Genomic DNA, 17987 nt, shown 5'->3' with positions numbered 1-17987 from the left:
GAAACTGTTTTCCTGCTTTGAAATACGTGTTTATATGAACCTTTCTGGTTTCACTTCTATTCCATGTTTATTTCACTATTATTTGTATTCCCTGTAAAACAATTTCCATTCACTGCCACAAACTAGAACTCTCTGCAATTCATTCATTTCCCCGTATTCCCCGTAAAACTTCTCCGGAAGTTTAAGGTGATGGGGACTGGCATTCCCAGGTTTTGGCACCAAAGACACCATGGTAGCTGAGCACTAAAGTAGACCCACATGGATGGGTTTCCAAGACGCAAAACCCCAGAGGGAAGGGCTTAGATAAACAGACTGCATTATAAGGGGATGGCAGGGGACGGCCACCAAAGGCCCAGCTGTATTCACGTCCTCATATGAAACTTCCTAATTTGTGCCTCGGTCAAAGTCACTCTTTGACATTGGTCTTCACCGTGTGATGCCAACAGAACCAGTTGACCAGCTAGCTTACTAACTAACTGCAGGTTATCTCTGGAGCTAGGGCTTCAGGAAAATGGAAAGATCGAGACAGGTACTTTCCACCCAGGACATAAGCTGGACTTGGGTTGCGTGTCTGGGAGTGCATGAACGCCTCCTGCATCTCAGAGCTGGAAGGAGACCTTGAACTTTTGTCCCTGGGAATGTGGTCAGCGGCTCCCTGGGGCACACGTTAACAGGCAGCCTCCTGGGCCACGCCTTTTCCTTTTATTTCACACAGAGAAGCCAAGGTCAGGGAGGGAGGGTGGCTCACCCAAGGTCATGGCCGTGGTCCACAGCCCAGCCAGGCTGAAGCCCCAGTCAGGCGGCCTTAGGCTGGGGCTCAGTCACTTTGCTAACTCCAGAACAGAGCCATGCACCCCACTTTTTTTTGGAAGAGGAGGTGATTTGTCCTATCCTTACAGAGTGGTGGCGTCTCAGGAGTGGAAGTGGAGGGGAGAGAAAGATGTAAGCATCCTCCGAGATCCTTTCCTGCCAGAAACTCGGTCGTGCCTGGGGAAGGAAGTGAGGGGCAGGGGGCCCCTCACCTGCTGGGGCTTCAGGGGCTCACCTATCTTTAAACATTGAAGTTTCAGGGATGCAAAACTGAGCACCTTCTATCTTTTCTTGGGTTTTTGAGCATGTATTTTCGGATGGCAGTGCCACCTTCCCATCAGATTGGCAACATCAAAAAAAACTGATAACATCTAGTGCTGGCATGCATGGGGGGAAAAGGACATTATCATATTATTAGAGGGGGAGCATGGATCACTACAGTGGCAGAAAAAAATCTGGCAAAATCCGCAAAATGTCAGCATCCACAGATCTTTGCCCATGCCATCCACCCCCCTGGGAGGAATCCGTCCGATCTGATGAGAAACGTCAGCACCCAAAGATTTATGGGCAAGGCGATTCCTGGGCAAAAGGAGACGAAACAAACAAGAAACCGGAAAAGAACTGATAGACATGCGCACTGAGGAAGGAGCAGCGGCATTAGGACACGTCACGGCGTGCAATGCCCCGCGGCAATTAAAAAGATAAGGCAGAGCTCCGTTTTTTTTTTTTTTCTTCCCCAACTTGATGCATGTGTGTGATAAATGGGGAAAAGCAAAACACAAAATAGGTACGGTAGGAGGCGTTTTTTACTTGGCAACAAACGAACACTCCCTGCCCCCTTTTTTCAGTGTGTCTACTTGTAGAAGTCCAGGGAACTGGGGAGACTTGGACGCTCAGGGCGATCAGTACTGGCTTCCCTGGCTGGGAATGGAAGGGATGGAGAAAGGAAGGGCAAAACCGCTAGCTTCCTTGGCAACTCTGTTTTCTTCTGCTTCTCGCATGAGATCCTTTTGTAGCGAGTCCAAAAAGAAGCATAAACAATCAGGGGCTCAGAGCACAGGTAGAGTCAAAAATGGCCCTTCCCTGGTATCCTTACTTAGACTTCTCAAAAACAATGAAAATCCTATGACTTTTCCTCCATGCAGAACACTTACCAACAACACCGCGTCAACATCTATGAACGTCCATGGAGCAGTTAGGAGGCTTACAGGCCAATTTTCCCCCCGGGGGGAAAACACCCCAATGTTTGAACTCTACAAAGTGGATTTCCTGTGCTATTGAAAATAAATTCAAAAATAGGGCTGACTTCATAAAAAATTACGGCAGGGAAGAGGAAGGGGGCAGTTGTCTTAAATCCCCGTTGCCGATTTCTTCTTTTTCTCTGCATTTCAACAAAATCTCTTGCCCTCTTATTAAGAACTGCTTCTATAAGGTCTTGGCTTTCACAGGATAGGCTCCTGCTTGATTCCCGGTGAGAATACACAGCACTTCCATGCCAGTGTGTCCCACGCTCTGCCAGATGATAAGACTCACCGCTCGTGCTAGTGACCCCGGGTCCCTGGCTCCTGCCCTAGACCCCGTGAATCAGCATCTCCCCTGCAGGGGCCCGGAAATCTGTTTCTTTTTGCACCCTACATTCGGAAACTACTGCCTTCAGTGGTTCTCAAATTCAAAGTGCATTTGAGCAGCCCAGGGCTTGTCGAAACACTTATTACAGGGTCCTACCCTTCAGTGATTCTAATTTTGTAGATCTGGGGTAGGAGATTCAAGAATGTGTTTCTCATAAGCGGTCTGGGTGATCCGAATGCTAAAGTGACTGGCGGGTTAGAAGCTACCAGCCTAACAGCCTTGACGTCCACCCTGCAGGCAGCCCGCTGGGAAAGAGGCAGGGAATTCACAATCAGGAGACATGGGTTCCAATCCTGGATTTGTCTCATAACCGCTGTGTGTCTTTGGGAAAGTCACCTAACTTCTCTGAGCCTCTCCTTCCGTAACTGTAGAATGGGTAAGATGCCCCATCTATCTTAGAGTGTGGTCCTGAGGTTTAAATGAGGCGATTCAGGAGAAGAACATTTTTAAGAACATGGGTAAATTTCACATAACATGAAATTCATCATTTTAAAGTGTACCGTTTGGTGGTGTTCAGCACATTCTTGATGTTGGGCAGCTGCCCCTCTGTTCTAGATCATTTTCATCACCCCTAATAGGAAACTTTGTACCAACTAAGTAGTTACTCCTCTCTCTCCACCCCAGCCCTGAGAGCCACCAGTCGGCTTCCCATCTCTATGGGTTTACCGATTTTGGATATTTCATATACATGGAATCATAGGACATGTGATCTTTTGTGTCTGGCTTCTTTCCCTTAGCATCGTGTTTTCAAGGTCCCTTCAGGCTGTAGCAGGTGTCAGCACTCCGTTCCTGTTCATGGCTGAATAATATTCCAGTGTGGCTAGGCCACGTTTTATTTTTCCATTCCGCAGTTGATGGGCACCTGGGTAGTTCCCATCTTTCATGAGCAATGCCGCTATGACTATTCAGGTACAAGGGCTGCTGTGAGGACTTGTTTGCAATTACTTTGTGCATTGACCTAGGAGCGGAAATGCTGGTTGGAAAACGTTTGTAAGGCTTAAGGCTGAAGTTCATGCTAAACCATTTGGGGATCCATTGAAGTCATGGGTTCCTAAGTAGAAATGTAAAAGTCCATGATGCCTCCGTCCCTGCTGGGCAGAGAATTCAGAGCTTGCTGCCTCATTCTCAAAGGAGCATTAATGGCATAAAAGGCTAAGATCTATTAGCCTAAAGCATCAAATGGATTTAGGATCTTGTTATTAATTGTGTACCTCAAAGACCCAGATAAATGGGCCCAAATCTCACCGGGTATGTCGAAACTTAATTTCAGTGATGAGTGTTTCACTGATTTTATTTTATTTTTGAAAAAAATTTTTAATAATTTTTTTATTATATTATGTTAGTCACTATACAGTACATCCCTAGTTTTTGATGTCAAGTTCCATGATTCATTACTTGCGTACAACACCCAGTGCTCCATGCAATACGTGCCCTCCTTAATACCCATCACCGGCCTATCCCATTCCCCCACGCCCCTCCCCTCTGAAGCCCTCAGTTTGTTCACTGATTTTAAAATAGTTTTCCCTCTAACCATCTCTGGGATGGGGGCGTGTCTCACAACCGAGGGCGTGGGCGTGTTAGTCCGGTGCCACCAGGTGGCGCTCACGATGCCTGCGTGCGCGCCGTCGTCCAGCGCACCATCCCTCAGCGTTTGGAGAGGGTGTGAGCAGCTGGGGAGACCGCCCCAGAGGCAACAGGGGAAACCTCGTAACCCCTGGGAACCAAGCGGTTGTGAAAACGGGGTACAGGAGGCAGGCAATGTTTAAGCCATGTAACCAACGCAGGCGTCAAAAGCAGAACGTCTCTCCTTTACGACAAAAAAAAAAAAAAAAATCTAAGCTCGAAAAGGGGCTTTTAGTAAGTAAAAATAAAAATGCTAAGCCAGGAGAAGGCATTGTGCCTTTGTTTAATTGGCAGCGATTTTTTTTTCTTTCTCAGTGGTGCAGAAAATAATGGCGGTATCTTAGATGTCATGAAATACAGTAGCTGGACTTTTGAGAGCAAATTGAGAATCATAAAAAGAAGCCAGATCTGACATCACCCGGTCCCAGTCCCCGGGGGGCGAGTAGGTTTCTTTACCTTTACAAACAGGCAGGGGCCCGTTCCAGTGGGATGGCTGTCCCAGGATGCATCGAATGGTCACTTCGCCCATGAGCTCAAAGCCTTCGTAGCACATGAATGTAAGGGACTCTCCCGGCAGGTAGAGACGCTTGTACAGGATTTGGTAGCCGTTTTCGGGTAAGCCAGGGTTGTCGCACGCCAGGGACTCCTCCGCTGAAATGCAAGCCCAAAGCAGCTCTGAGGACATATGCAAATCCTGGGGGACTCCCACTCACAGCCTGTCTGATCTGGCTTCGGCCAGCCTCGCCAGTACCATCTCTCTGCTTTCCCCTCCCCTCCAACCGTTTCCCATTCCCCAAACTCATCTCCCGGTCTCCCACCTCCAGCTGCACCTTACCCGCGGGCACTGTCCAATGTCCCGGGCTGTGGAATCTGGCTTCAAATCTGGGTTCTACTACATACTCGCTGTGTGACCTCCAGCAAGGGCCACCACCTTTCTGAGCCTCAGTTTTGCTCATCAGTAAAATGGGAAAAATAGTGGTGTCTCTCTCATCGGGATTTGAGAGATTAAGTCAGATCATGAATGTCAGGTGTTCAGCAAGTTCTTGGCAGGTCGTAGGCGCTCAGTCAATGATGGATGGCCGTGTTGTCAAATTATGACATATCCTTCTTGCTCCTCAACTTACGCCTTACCTGCCCACCCAGCTGGGATTAAGTCTGGTCTTTCAGTACCCAGTACTCATTCCTCCACTTCCAAGGAGCCTTCCCTGGTGCCCTCCAACCCTAATAGAGTCACTAATCTTCCTAGTTCTTCCTCCACCCCAGCACTGAACATACTGCATTTAATATCTGTTTTCCTTGCTGGAGATGAACCTGTTAGTGTGTGCTTGATGCTCAGGGCCTGCTCTAGAAGGACTATCGTAACTGATCCTCAAGTATACAGTAGGAGCATCATAAATGACACCTGGCAGCTTAAGACGGACTGCAGAGTTGAACTATTCCCGGTTTAACCTATTCTAGGCTCTGGACTCCATCTTTCCTGCCTATTTACATGAATGGACTGGACCAAGACCACATCCTTAGCTGAAATGTGGTCGGGCGACGACATTCCCACTCCAAGGATGTACCACATTCGAAATAAGATCATTTAAGGCAGGTTTTCTAAACCTAGATGCTACGGACATTTAGGCCGGGTAATTCTTTGTGGTGGGGTCGTCCCCACCTGTAAGATGTGCAGCGGCATCCCTGACCTCACGGATCCGTGTTGGGACAACTAAACATGTCTCTCGGAATTGTCCGTGACAAATGTCTCCTGGGAGCAGAGTCACCCCTGGTGGAGAATCGCCAATCTTGGCTCTTAAACAATTCCGTGTGAACAATCCCATTGCAATCCGTGAGAACTCATCCTGTTCTTTCTCAGGAATACAACTGAGTTGGACTGGTGGTCCTAGAAGCGATCCCAAATCTACTTCCGTTTCTATCTTCCTCCCGTTTCTCCATCTCCTTAACTATAGGGAAAAAATGTACACTTTGGGGAGTGCATTTGAACAAAATGTCAAAATCGGGTTCCCTGGGTATTACTGTGAATGGTGGGTAAGATACCCCACAAAGAGCAAAGCGCTGAAACTCTGTGGTCATTAACAAGCAATGGTACCCGAGCACTCGCTGTATGCCACACACATGGTTGTGAACATCTTTCTATTATGCTTGGCACCATCATCCTTTTCGATGAGGACGCCGGTTTGTTCAAAGTCACCCAGGTGGCAAGTGGCAGACCCGTTGGGTTTGAAATCCGGTGCTTTTAATGGCTCTGGGGTAGCGGTGAGGGGGGGGGGGCTTCCTGTACCAAATCCCCCGGGCTGTCATGAATTCCTCTGAGCTATTGCTTTCTCAGAGACAGGAATTTCTAAATGAAGATGGGGCACCCAGCTAGAAGCCGGCATGGGAGCCAAGGTGAGGTCGCTGGGGACGACACATCAGTGGGAACTTTTTCTACGGCTATGGTCTGGCCATGGGGGCTCTGCCCCAGTCAGGAGATCCCCGTGTCTCATACTTGCGGTGTTCTAAGGGCAGGGTGGTGAAGAGCCAGGGTCTCCTGGGAATCCCTAAGTGTCTCTCTGCGGAGCCACCCATAAAACCCTCGCTGAATTTGTAGGGTCTTCATTACGTATCTTCTGGATGGGAGCCTCAGGAGTCAGGTACCATCAAAGAAGGGAAGGTGCAACCAAGACCGCATTTAGCACTGCCAAACAACATCGAGGGCAGTAATAGTAGCAAGTACTGTCATTTCTTGAGCCTGCTGGGCCCAAGGGCTGCAAAAACCCATTGGATACAATCCTGGCAAGTGAATTATGTATTCGGATCTAAAAAGAGGTAAAGAGATCATTTCAATAAGCTGCCGCAAGTGCTGTGATCGATGCAACTGTAGGAACCATGGGAGCTTATAGGAAGAGACACATGATGTAGCCTAGGCAGTCAGGGAGGCCTTCCTGGAGGAAGTGATGCTGGGGATTCATTGTTATTTTCTTCACAGACCTGGCTCTTCTCCTCCCATCTCCAACAGACCCCAGGCTCCCTGAGAATGTGGACCATGTGTCTTTAGACACTGCTGTATTTTTGGGCCTTTGTACCACAGTTCCCAAACTGTGCACTGAGGCACCCTGGGGTGCCACCATGAACAGCACCCCTGTGAGATTTTTCAAAATTTTGAGGAGACAGAGGGACATCCCCCAGACCTGCGTGAATGGTGCCAACATTAGACAGAGCTACGTCCCTTTTGATGATGCCGCATCTTGGAAAAGCTGGGTTTCCTGCAGTGGCTACGCAAAAAAGCAAGAGATCTAATAAAATCTGTGGAATGGAATGTAGGTGGCAGAGTCCAGTCTGACGCCAAAATCTGAGAAATTTGGCAGAGCCCAAGAGGCACCCACACCCCTGTAGCTGTGATTCTCGTTCTTTAAGAATGCAATAAAAATCATGGGGTGCCTAGTCCGTTAAGTGTCTGACTCTCGATTTCAGCTCAGGTCATGATCTCAGGGTCATGGGATTAAGCCCCACGTCAGGCTCCCTGCTCAGTGCAGACTCTGCTTGAGATTCTCTCCCCCTGCCCCTCCCCCTCCCCCTGCTCTCTCTCTAAAATAAATAAATAAAAGCTTTAAGAAATGCAGTCAAAATCAAATCTTATAATATGTGCATTACTTTTTCAAATGGCTACTAAGTTGTCAGGATATAGCTGCTTATGAAGTTGTTTGGACCTAACTACTTCGGTATTTTGGCCTAGGATGTTTACCAAAGAAAATTCCTGAGACGCCCAGGGTGCCGTGAATTGAGAAAGTCTGGACACGCCTGCATTTGGAGACACTTTTTTATTAACCGCATGAGTTGCTTCCAACTGCCCTGCCTGGCGGGGAGTATCATTCCCTTTCCGCAGCTGAGGGCTTTGAGGCCCAGAGAGGGCAAGCTACTCTCCCAAGGTCACCCAGCAGAGCTGGGTGCGGGGGGCTGGGGGTGGGAGGGGTGTTTGGCTGTGAATTCCAGACACTTCCTTCTACCCATGCTTGACCTGTCAGTTCTTGAAGGAGTCAAAAGACACAGTCTGGAGTCCCAGCTGGACCAAACAACGACCTTGAGCAGGCCACCGAGAACAGAAGCTGTAGACAGAGTGTTTACAATGGTCTCTGTCCACTTCATGAGCTTGTTGGGGGAAGATCTTTGTCAAGAGTAAAGCACCCGAGCTTTGCTCAGAAGCGGGGGCTGCAGGGTGATCAGGTGGGAAAACGCTGCTTCAGCTGGAATCCTTCTCCCCTTCCCTGCTGTGTGACCTCAGGAAAGCTGCTCACCCTCTCTGGGCCTCCTTTGTCGGCTTTTAAGTGAACACAGGTCCCACCCAGACAGTTTCAAAAGTGTTCGACACACTAATGCTGGGGAAGGGCTTGGCAAGCTGAAGGGGCTCATCCAGTCGGTTGTTCCCCTGCTCAGCAGAGGAAGCCTTTTAAAGCTGTAGATGCCTGACCAACTCCTTCTTAGAAACACCCTCAGGGGGCGGGGGTGGCTCAGCCGTTAAGCATCTGCCTTCAGCTCAGGTCATGATCCCAGGGTCCTGGAATCGAGCCCTGCATAGGGCTCCCTGCTCAGCGGGAAGCCTACTTCTCCCTCTCCCACTCCCCCTGCTTGTGTTCCCTCTCTCGCTGTCTCTCTCTGTCCAATAAATAAAATAAAATCTTAAAAAAAAAAACACACCCTCAGAACCTGGATACAGCCTGCCTCTCCCTCTGCACGCCTCCCCCCTCCCCACCACCCGAATTGACCATCCTCTTGCCTCCCATCTCCTGCCAGGCTCGCTTGCCTGGAATGAGGCTGGAAGCACAAGCCGGGCTCCTCTTTGGGCTTCTGGGAGGATCGCATGTCTCCTGACACCCAGCCTGGCTCGTGACTCATTAGCGCGGGTGTCAGGGAAGCCGTCACAACTGAGATTCCAGGGTAAGGCAGCCCTGGAGGGAGGGAGGGAGGCTTGTGTCTCCAAAACCCAGCCCCCAGGGCAGCCCAGACGGTCTTTGGAGGCTGTGCCTTATACTGAAGTGCTCTTTCTTTCTTTCTTTCTTTCTTTCCTTCTTCTTCTTCTTTTTTTAAATGATACTTCCACCTTTCAGTACTTTTAAATAAGCTTTTATTTTTAGCTTCTCATCTCTGGGTGTCTGCAGCTTGACTGGCTCAAGCAGCGTCTGCTCACCCTTACTGACAGTCACCAGGAGGGAATGGGAACCGCATGGGTGTCCCGGGCTGCCTTAGCGAAGCGCACCTGCCTGGCGGAGGGGGGGGAGCGGGGAGGGGTGCTTCGAACAACAGAAATGCACTGTCTCACAGCTCTGGAGGCCAGAAGTCCCAGGTCAAGGTGGCCTTCAAGGACCACGCTCCCTCTGAAATCTGGGGGGAGGGACCCATCTTTGCTTCCTCCTAGCTTCCAGTGGTAGCTGGCAATTCTTGGAGTTCCTAGACTTGCAAGCACAGAATGGCGTTCTCCCTGGGTCTCTGTGTTCAAATGTCCCTCTTCTTATGAGGACACCGGTCACTGGATTGGGGCCCATCCTAATCCTATAGGGCCTTACCTTCACTTGATTACATCTGCAAAGACCCTCGTTCTGAAAAAGGTCCCAGTTACAGTCCTGGGGTTAGGCTTCAACATCTCCTTTCGGGAGACACAATTCTCCCCATAAGGCACTGTGCACTTGGCCCAAAGGTCGGGGGACGGGGAGGGGATGTACTTGTGGGTGAGGGGTTAGGGCTGTAGGCTGCAATTTCTCTTGGACGTCCCTGCATGGGTTTGTCCCCTGTCACCCACAGTGAAATATGTCAGGGCGAGGCTGGTGGAAGGGGCCGTGGGCTCCTAGCTCTGCTCATGAAAAAATGTCGGGACCTTAATCACATGTCCCTGTGCGTCTCAGCTGCCTTTATACACACGCAGACATGCACACACGCACACTTACATTCGTGTATCTGTATGTAGTGTGTACATACGTGCCTATACATTCACACGCATATATAATCTGTTCAGCAATGTGTTGTATTTATTTATTGGGGGGGAAGATTGATTTATTTATCTGAGTGAGGGAGAGTATGAGTTGGGGGGGGCAGAGGGAGAGGGAGAAGCAGGCTTCCCGCCGAGCAGGGAGCCCGATGTGGGGCTCGAACCCAGGACCCCGGGATCATGACCTGAGCCGAGGGCAGACGCTTCACTGACGGAGCCATGCTCCGAGGCGCCCCAGCAATGTGTGTTACACATTCAATAAACGGTGACTATTGTTATCTCTTTTCCCCTCTGAACTTTGGTTTTCTTAGTATATTTGCACACACACACACACATACATATAAACACACTACACACATACACACACTTACAGTCACAAGTGCATACAATGTGCTTAGCGCGATGTCTTACACAATCATTAGATAATGACCATTACTATCTGTAAAAGGGAGCAGCTGTGTCTCATGTCTGAACCGACCCATCGGCTGTACCGTATTTCACCTCCGAGATGTCCTTAGCTCTGAAACTCTAGGACCCGGACTAAAGAGGCGGATGGGGACCCACAGTGGGAGGGCCAAGATTCCTTGTTGCACGTGAACCCAGAATAAGAAAGTCCCCCTTTTCTACGCAGAAGCTTTTAATTTTGACGTCGCCCTGCCGGTAGCTTCTGGAGCTCGAGCTGGCCGAACTCTTAATAGAGCTGCTCGCAGCACGCTCGTATAAAATATTCCCCAGTCCACACACTGTGTGAGGCTTTGTTCCTTCTGCTTTGCCTCCTGTTTCCTCTGAGCAATGGTTCTGATCCCCGGCTGCACATGGGAACCTGGGGGGCGCGCGGCGGGCTTTGAAAAACCTCACTGCTCGCTGCGCCCCAGACCAGGAGCTCCGGGGAGTTTTAAAACGTCCCGAGTGATTCCATGCACAGTCAGGCTCAGCCCCCTTGGACCACTGCTCTCTACCCTCTCTCTTTGGCAAGAAGAGTAATTCCTCCCTTGTCAGAGACTTTTTTTTGGATTCTTAATGATGAAGAAACCTCCAAAGTCTTTTCTTAACCAAATATCTGGATTAGTGGCTTCACATAGAAAAGACCAAAGAAGAGTTTAAATCCACCAATTTTGTGTCCTGTGGATGGCTTGATTTTCGGCAGAGTCAGGCAGGTCTGGGTTTGACCTTGGCCTCTACTATTAAGGGGCTGTGTGACCTGGGGCGATGATTTCACTACTCTGAACCTTAGTATCCTCTTCTTGCCGAGGCAGAAGGGAGGGACATTCGGTAAAGGACTTAGCTCAGTGCCCGGTAAATGTACCGTAAATGTTAGAGTACGCGTGCCTTCAATCTGCCAGCTACGGTCAGGGGACAGCAAAACAGTAAGCCCTCTCGAAGGGTGGGATGCCTCCTCCTGGCAGCCCAGCCCTCCACCAGGAATAAGAAGAAGCGAACCCCCGTCTGCATCAGGTCAACAGATCGGACTCACAAACGCAGTGGGGCAGGCGCGACGTCCAGATGGGCGTGCCAGTCTCGCGGCTGTAACATGTCAGAAGAGAGCTCCCTTCCAGCACAAAGCCGGGGTTGCACGTGTATTGAATGGTGGTCCCCACCAGCAGCACGGGATCCGAAATTAAGCGGGTCGAGTGGTCCACTTCCCCGGGGTCGGTGCAGTACATAACTACGGATGAAATCAGACCCAGAGCGCATTAGCAGGCTGGATGATCCCAGGTTTGCTGAGAACTACGCAATGATCTGGGAAGTTTCCTAACTTGGTTCTTTTCCTGTTTGGAAGATAATGCATCTGAGCTCATCAAAGGTGGCTGGAGAAGAGGCCAGGATGATAGAGACCTGAACGTAATTCCACTTACAGGAAGTAGCCCACAGAAATGTTTGCATCTGGACCCAAAGACCTATGTACGAGGTTGTACACTGCACGATTATTTGTAACGGTAAAAAGAGAGAGAGAGAGAGAGAGAGAGAGAGAGAGAGAGAGAGAGAGAGAAACAATGCAGATCCTTTAACAGGGCAAAAGTTAAATACGGAATAGCCGTTCTATGACATCTTGAGAAACCACCGAAGAAGAGAGCAAAGTGAGGGGACCTTCGCTGCTTTCTTTGTGGTGCCTGAATCTAGTAAAACAAGCATTCATTACTTTTCCATGAAAAAATCAATATACACAAAGGGAAAACAGCAAGCCAATTAAAAAAAAGAATGAAGTGCACAATATGTGTGATATGAAAAGGTTTCTGGGTTTCCGAGTTGAGAAAACAGCAGTGGTAAAATATCCTTATCTATAGCTGTTTCTGTACAAATATCTGTGTCTATATACAGACGATACGCACGTGCCTACGTCTATGTGTGTGTGTAACACACGATGCAACTGGAACAACACAGAATAAACTTGTAAGAGTGGCGTCAATTCACGAGGGATTTCTCTCTGTACTTCCGAATGTTACCGCTGCTGAGTTCTGTAAGTAAGCACCTGCTACTTGCGTAACGGGAAGGTACGTTCATGTACAATTTTTGATGTCGAGTGTGTAGTTGAACTGATGAATGAATGAATGAAAGGCATTGACAACCCCCGGGGACTTCCGGAGGGGAGACCCCACTGTTCTCAGGATGCACTGCTGTTCTTGTTTCACTAGAAGAGAAGCCACCGAGGCAGGTTGGTGGGTCTCTGTCTTAGATGCAGAGGGACAGGCAACCAGCGTGGGCACCTGAACGCTGATACCCAGAAGGGGACCAATGCAAATTCATCTGCTCGAATTTGGGTCTTTTGCTGGCAAAAATTGAGGCCATCGAAGAGTTTCCCAGAGAGAGCTAGTTTATGTCCCCTCTAAACCTTTAGAACCCATTAACACAACATACATCATCATTATGATTTAAAACATTTAAAAAATCATTATCATTATTATTTTATTAATTAATTTTTTTAAGTAGGCTCCACGCCCAGCACGGAGCCCAATGAGGGGCTTGAACTCAAGACCCTGAGATCAAGACCTGAGCTGAGATCAACAGTTGGACGCTTAACTGACTGAGGCACGCAGCCGCCCCTAACAAATCATTATTATTAAAAATATTTAAAAAAATCATTATTATTCAAAAGATTTAAAAATCATTCTTCAAAAAATTTAAAAATCGTGATTATTCAAAAAATGTCAAAACTCGTAATTCAAAATTCTTACTAAATCGTTCTTATTCAAAAATTTTAAAACCATTATTATCCAAGAATTGAAAAAAGTTCTTACTCGAGAATTTTAAAAATCATTATCATTCAAACATTTAAAAATCATTATTAAGACATGTATATTTAAAACATTTTATAAAGTAATGATGGGGTGCCTGGGTGGCTCAGTTGGTTGCGTGTCCGACTTTTGGTTTCGACTCAGGTCATGATCTCAGGGTCGTGAGATCGAGCCCTGCATAGGGCTCTGTGCTAAGTGTGCTGACTCCATGCTCAGTCTGCTCGTCCCTCTACCTCTGCTCCTCCTCTTGCTCACACACACTCTCTCTCTCGCTCTAAAATAAAGAAATACAATATTTGGGGGAAAAAGTAATGACGTCATAGATTATGTTAATGTGTCTGCAATGGGTCTCACCACCCAGGGAGCTTCTCACCATTGGTTTTTTATTTTCCATCAGAATACACTCACACTCACACCCCCCCCCCACATGCAACCAGATGGAACAAACAGATGTTTATGTAGCCAATTTTGAGGATTTTTAGCAAGCTTTTTCATGTTTCCCCCAATTATAATTAATTTTCTTTGCCGTTGGAATATTTGTGACCAGGATTGCGTATATCCCCCACCCCCCTTTCCCAATACCCTCTTTCTGTGCTGACACCTCATATTTCTTATCATGCAACTGGTCACTCAAGGCAGGCCGAGCAGATCTACCAAAGTATCCCCAAGGATTGCCAGCAAGATGGCTGCCAAATGGAGGCTTGTGTAGGAGGAAGCAGGAAGCAAATGGTTAGCAGAAAGAGGCCAGCTTCAAATTTAGCTCCTCCCCCAACGCTATTAGGATTCGGCGTAGAAGCCAGAAACACCTCCTTTTTCTCCTGCTTTTCAAGACACCAGACGCAACTATCACCAGCCATGCCTGCCCACACTACTGAGGGAAGCAGGCAGAAGGCCCCAGGAGTCTGGGCTGGGTGCTGTCTGGATGAAGCCAGCTTCCTGTGATAGGGGTCTACCCGGGGCTCCAAGTTCCAACTTAGACTGGTCTTGCGTAACTACCACAGGTATTTTAATGATGAATCTGAATGATGTTTTTTATGCAGGTTTTACCGCAGTCTACACCACTCCCTATCGTCTCTCCCTCAGCCTATTTCCCTCATTTACATTATCTGCCAGGCTTCTGGAGGCCCCCGAGCCTGACATCTCTGCCCTAGAACTCCAAGAGGACATTTGTGAGGAGGGCTGGAGAGCTGGTGGAGTAGGAGGGAGGCCAGACCCTACATGAAGTGAGTCCACCACATTCCATGAAAAATACCCCATGGGAGGGATTTACCACCCACTGCCCTAGAGGAAGAAAACAAGATGACTCTTACTTTTCTCACAAAATGGGGGGTCGCTGCTCCAGCTGAGGTCCCACTGGCAGGTGAGGGTGTCACTCCCCACTATGTCATAGCCGGGGTCACACTGGTAGGTGACTCTGGCTCCTCGCACAAGCTCCGTATGAGAAGTGGTTTTCCAGCCGTTCTGGATCTCGGGCAAGTCAGAGCAGGAATCGTTTCTTGACACCTCTTTAAAACAAAAACATCGTCCTTAGGTGAGGAGGTGGGCCTTTCTGTGTGGGGTTCCCTTTACGAATGTCAGAGGAAAGAGCAAACAGAAGAAAAAGTCTCCAGAAATAAGCAACACACTTTGAAATCCCTTAAACCACAGGAACTCTGCGATAGTGAGATTTTATGATAAGCTCTTCCTGTGGGCCGCAGAACTTACCAAGCATTCTTTTGGTTTGACAAAGTCAGTTTAGGATGTAGAGCGAGACAGAATCCTAGCCCTACCACTTACTAGCAGTGTGATTCGGGGGACACCCCTTCTCTCTGTGCCCACCCCACCTTGTTATTCTCACCTCCTGGAATTCACATTCTCCCGTACTCCCCGCAATGCCCAACAGGGCTGATGTTCACAACCAATGGGCTGTTGCCGGAGTGACGATGTGTGGCTCCCGAGGCCAGGTCATAAGAGACGTTGAGAGGCTCTCCCCTTGCTCTCTAGTGAGGGTGCTCAGGGCAGCCCTCTGGAGCGATCCATGTGGAGACAATCTAAGGCCTCTTGCCAATGACTGGCGTTGACTTGCTAGCCACACTAGCAAGCCATTTTGGAAATGGAGCCTCCAGCCCCAGTCAAGCCCTCGAATGAACACCACCCTGGCCGACATCCTGACTACAGACTCATCATGAGAAATCCCAAGTCAGAACCATCCAGCATGAACTCCTGTGTTCCGGACCCACAGAAAGTGTGTGATCATAAATGTGCATTACAGGGCACCTGAGTGGCTTACTTGATTAAGTGTCTGCCTTCAGCTCAGGTCACGATCTCCAGGTCCTGGGATCGAGCCCCATGTCAGGCTCCCTGCTCAGTGGGGAGCCTGCTTCTCCCTCTCCCTCTGCCCCTCCGCCCCCTGCTCATGCTCTCTCTCTCGCTCACAAATAAATAAATAAGTAAATAAAATCTTTAAAAAATTGTGCATTGCTAAAGGGGGAGGGGCATATTTTGTTACACAGCAATGGTAGCTAACACACTCAGCCTCATCCAAAGAATGTCTGTAAATTCATGGTTTGGATGAATTTGTAATATGTGTTTTTGTAATACGAATTAAGATAAATTCCCAACTGTTGAAATAAAAATAATTATTGGTGCATTCTTTAAATCATGTTGCGTATCATCAGCAAACATTAACCACACTCCAAAATAAGGTACACACAGCTCATTATCCCAGAGTCTTCCCCCGGAAGAATCCTGCCTTCCTTCTGCAAATCCTCATTCCTGAGACAGCAATGCAAAGCCCACTATTACTGTCCTTGCTTTCAAGTGCCCACTGCACAGATTTTGAGAAGAGAGCTAATTATGCCGTATAATTAATCTGCAGTTCTTATGTGCTTCTGGGGAAAGCAAAGCACCTTCCCTGTCTGCAGGAAAGTCATTCTGAGAAACAAGCGACGGCTTTTCCTGGGATTTCATCATGATTTTATTTGGGGAACGGCGATCTCAAGGGTGTCTGCAAGAAGAAGGGGAGAGGGAAATGGCTTCTGGAATGGCTTCGTGGGGAACAGGAGTCTCTATTTTTAGGCCTTTGAAAAATCAGCCAAGGCCCGGATTTAGGACACAGCTGCAAATGCTCAAACTGTGGTTGAAAGGGGAGAAACAGGGGTAGATCCTGGGTATGTGGTCTGTCTTGTGCCAAATGCTTCGAGACTGAGAAAGGTTTGCTTGTCTGACTTTTCAATCTGAGCCAGCATGGTGACAAACTCCCGTGGGACCTCCCATCTCCTTTGTGGCATTCATCACATTCGTGATTACCGAGTTGGGGACACCGTGACTTGGATCTTGGCCCCACTGTTCACTAATTCAGTGGCCTTGCCGAAGTCAGTTAGCCTTCCTGTTCGTCAGCTGCTAGACCCCACCCCCAGAGACTCTGATTCAGAAATCTGTATGTTTAGCTAGCACCCTACATGGAGGTTCTGGCATCATCGTCCTTGTGGGCCCTTAACTTTGTGAAGAATGAGATAACTGGCCTAGGAATTGGAGGGCTTCCCTTTTGGTCTTTGTTTTAGAAGCTGTGTGACTCCAGTCATGTTGATAAACATCTCTGAGCCTCATTGTCCTCAATCGTAGAGTTGAGACCAGAATCATGACCCTGTCTATCACTGAGGGCGATGTGAAAACTAATTAATGTGCAGGATATGACACTAAGATGAGTTTTATATGGATTCAGTCATTTGTTTGACTAACATTTTGTGAGCATTTCCTATATGCCAGGCACTAGGAATATGGGGATCTGAAGTCATGGTCCCAGTCTCATGGACAAGGTCAGCATCATGGCCCAACTTTTGGGTAAAAGAGATACTTAAATGCACTGAGTACATGCCACCATTTACCGGTCTTATGCTCATGGCAGACATCACTAATCAATCACAGCAATCTCTTTCTTTGAATCAAACGGAAACCTCCCAATCCTTCTCATCACAGATTCCCAAGAACAACTGTCGTTTGATTGGAGTTGACCTACAACATGGAGCAGACTTATTATCCTAGGATTAGAGGAAAAAGCACGTAAGTGACCAAAACCTCTTTGAAAAACACTGCTCACTCATCTCTGCTTTTTTATTCCCTTGCCTCCATGCCCTTGGCCACAGACACTGGCAAAGTGTAAAAAACAATGAGGAGAATGGTCTTTGCTTCTGTCTGGGCAAAACAGAATTATGGGAGGTCAGAACCAGGTCAGCCCAGAGTGTTCTTATGGAAGGTTCTTACCGGCAGTCCTAGCAGTCTAACCTTGGCCACATTGCAGAGCTGGGTGTCAGCCCTGAGATCATTTTAGGAGCTTCAGAGATCTCTAGATGACCGCAAACCCCCCGACCCTTCCATGTGAACTCTGCTCATGAGAATTGCATCTATGTCTGGTTAAATCTAGATCCAGGAAAGCAACTGTCTCTTCCCATGCCACAGCAGACATTACTAATCAATCGTGTCACTCTCCCCCCACTGACCTCAGGCACGGACTCCTCAGAATTCTTTTCAACATGGTCTTCAACATGGATAGTCACAAGCAATTGACAGGCATCAGAATTAAATGCAGAAGCCCACCTGCCTTCCCTGTGAAACTGAGCACGTGTTTCTTTGACAGAAATAAGAACAGGATTGTTCTCTTTGTATGTCGCCCACATTAGCCCACATTAGCTAGGCTGTGTATCCCTGAAACCCTGAAACTGCCTCCCCAACTTTCACCAGCCAGAGAAATA

General features: G+C 48.3%; 1 protein-coding gene across 1 annotated transcript in view; it reads right to left on the bottom strand.

Moving 5' to 3' along the window:
- Positions 1-17987, bottom strand: part of SEZ6L (seizure related 6 homolog like) — a 66469-nt gene that overhangs the window by 6598 nt on the left and 41884 nt on the right. The window contains exons 11-13 of the mRNA XM_008686738.2: positions 14568-14762; positions 11499-11690; positions 4519-4713 (exon numbers count right to left, since the gene is read on the bottom strand). Coding sequence (XP_008684960.1) covers positions 4519-4713; positions 11499-11690; positions 14568-14762 — 582 coding nt within the window. The remainder of the gene's footprint in view (positions 1-4518; positions 4714-11498; positions 11691-14567; positions 14763-17987) is intronic.

Source organism: Ursus maritimus, unplaced genomic scaffold (genome assembly GCF_017311325.1).
Source record: "Ursus maritimus isolate PB19 unplaced genomic scaffold, ASM1731132v1 scaffold_33, whole genome shotgun sequence".
Taxonomy (NCBI): domain Eukaryota; kingdom Metazoa; phylum Chordata; class Mammalia; order Carnivora; family Ursidae; genus Ursus; species Ursus maritimus.
Note: the sequence above shows the minus strand (reverse complement) of the source record. Positions and strands in the feature narration are given on the sequence as shown.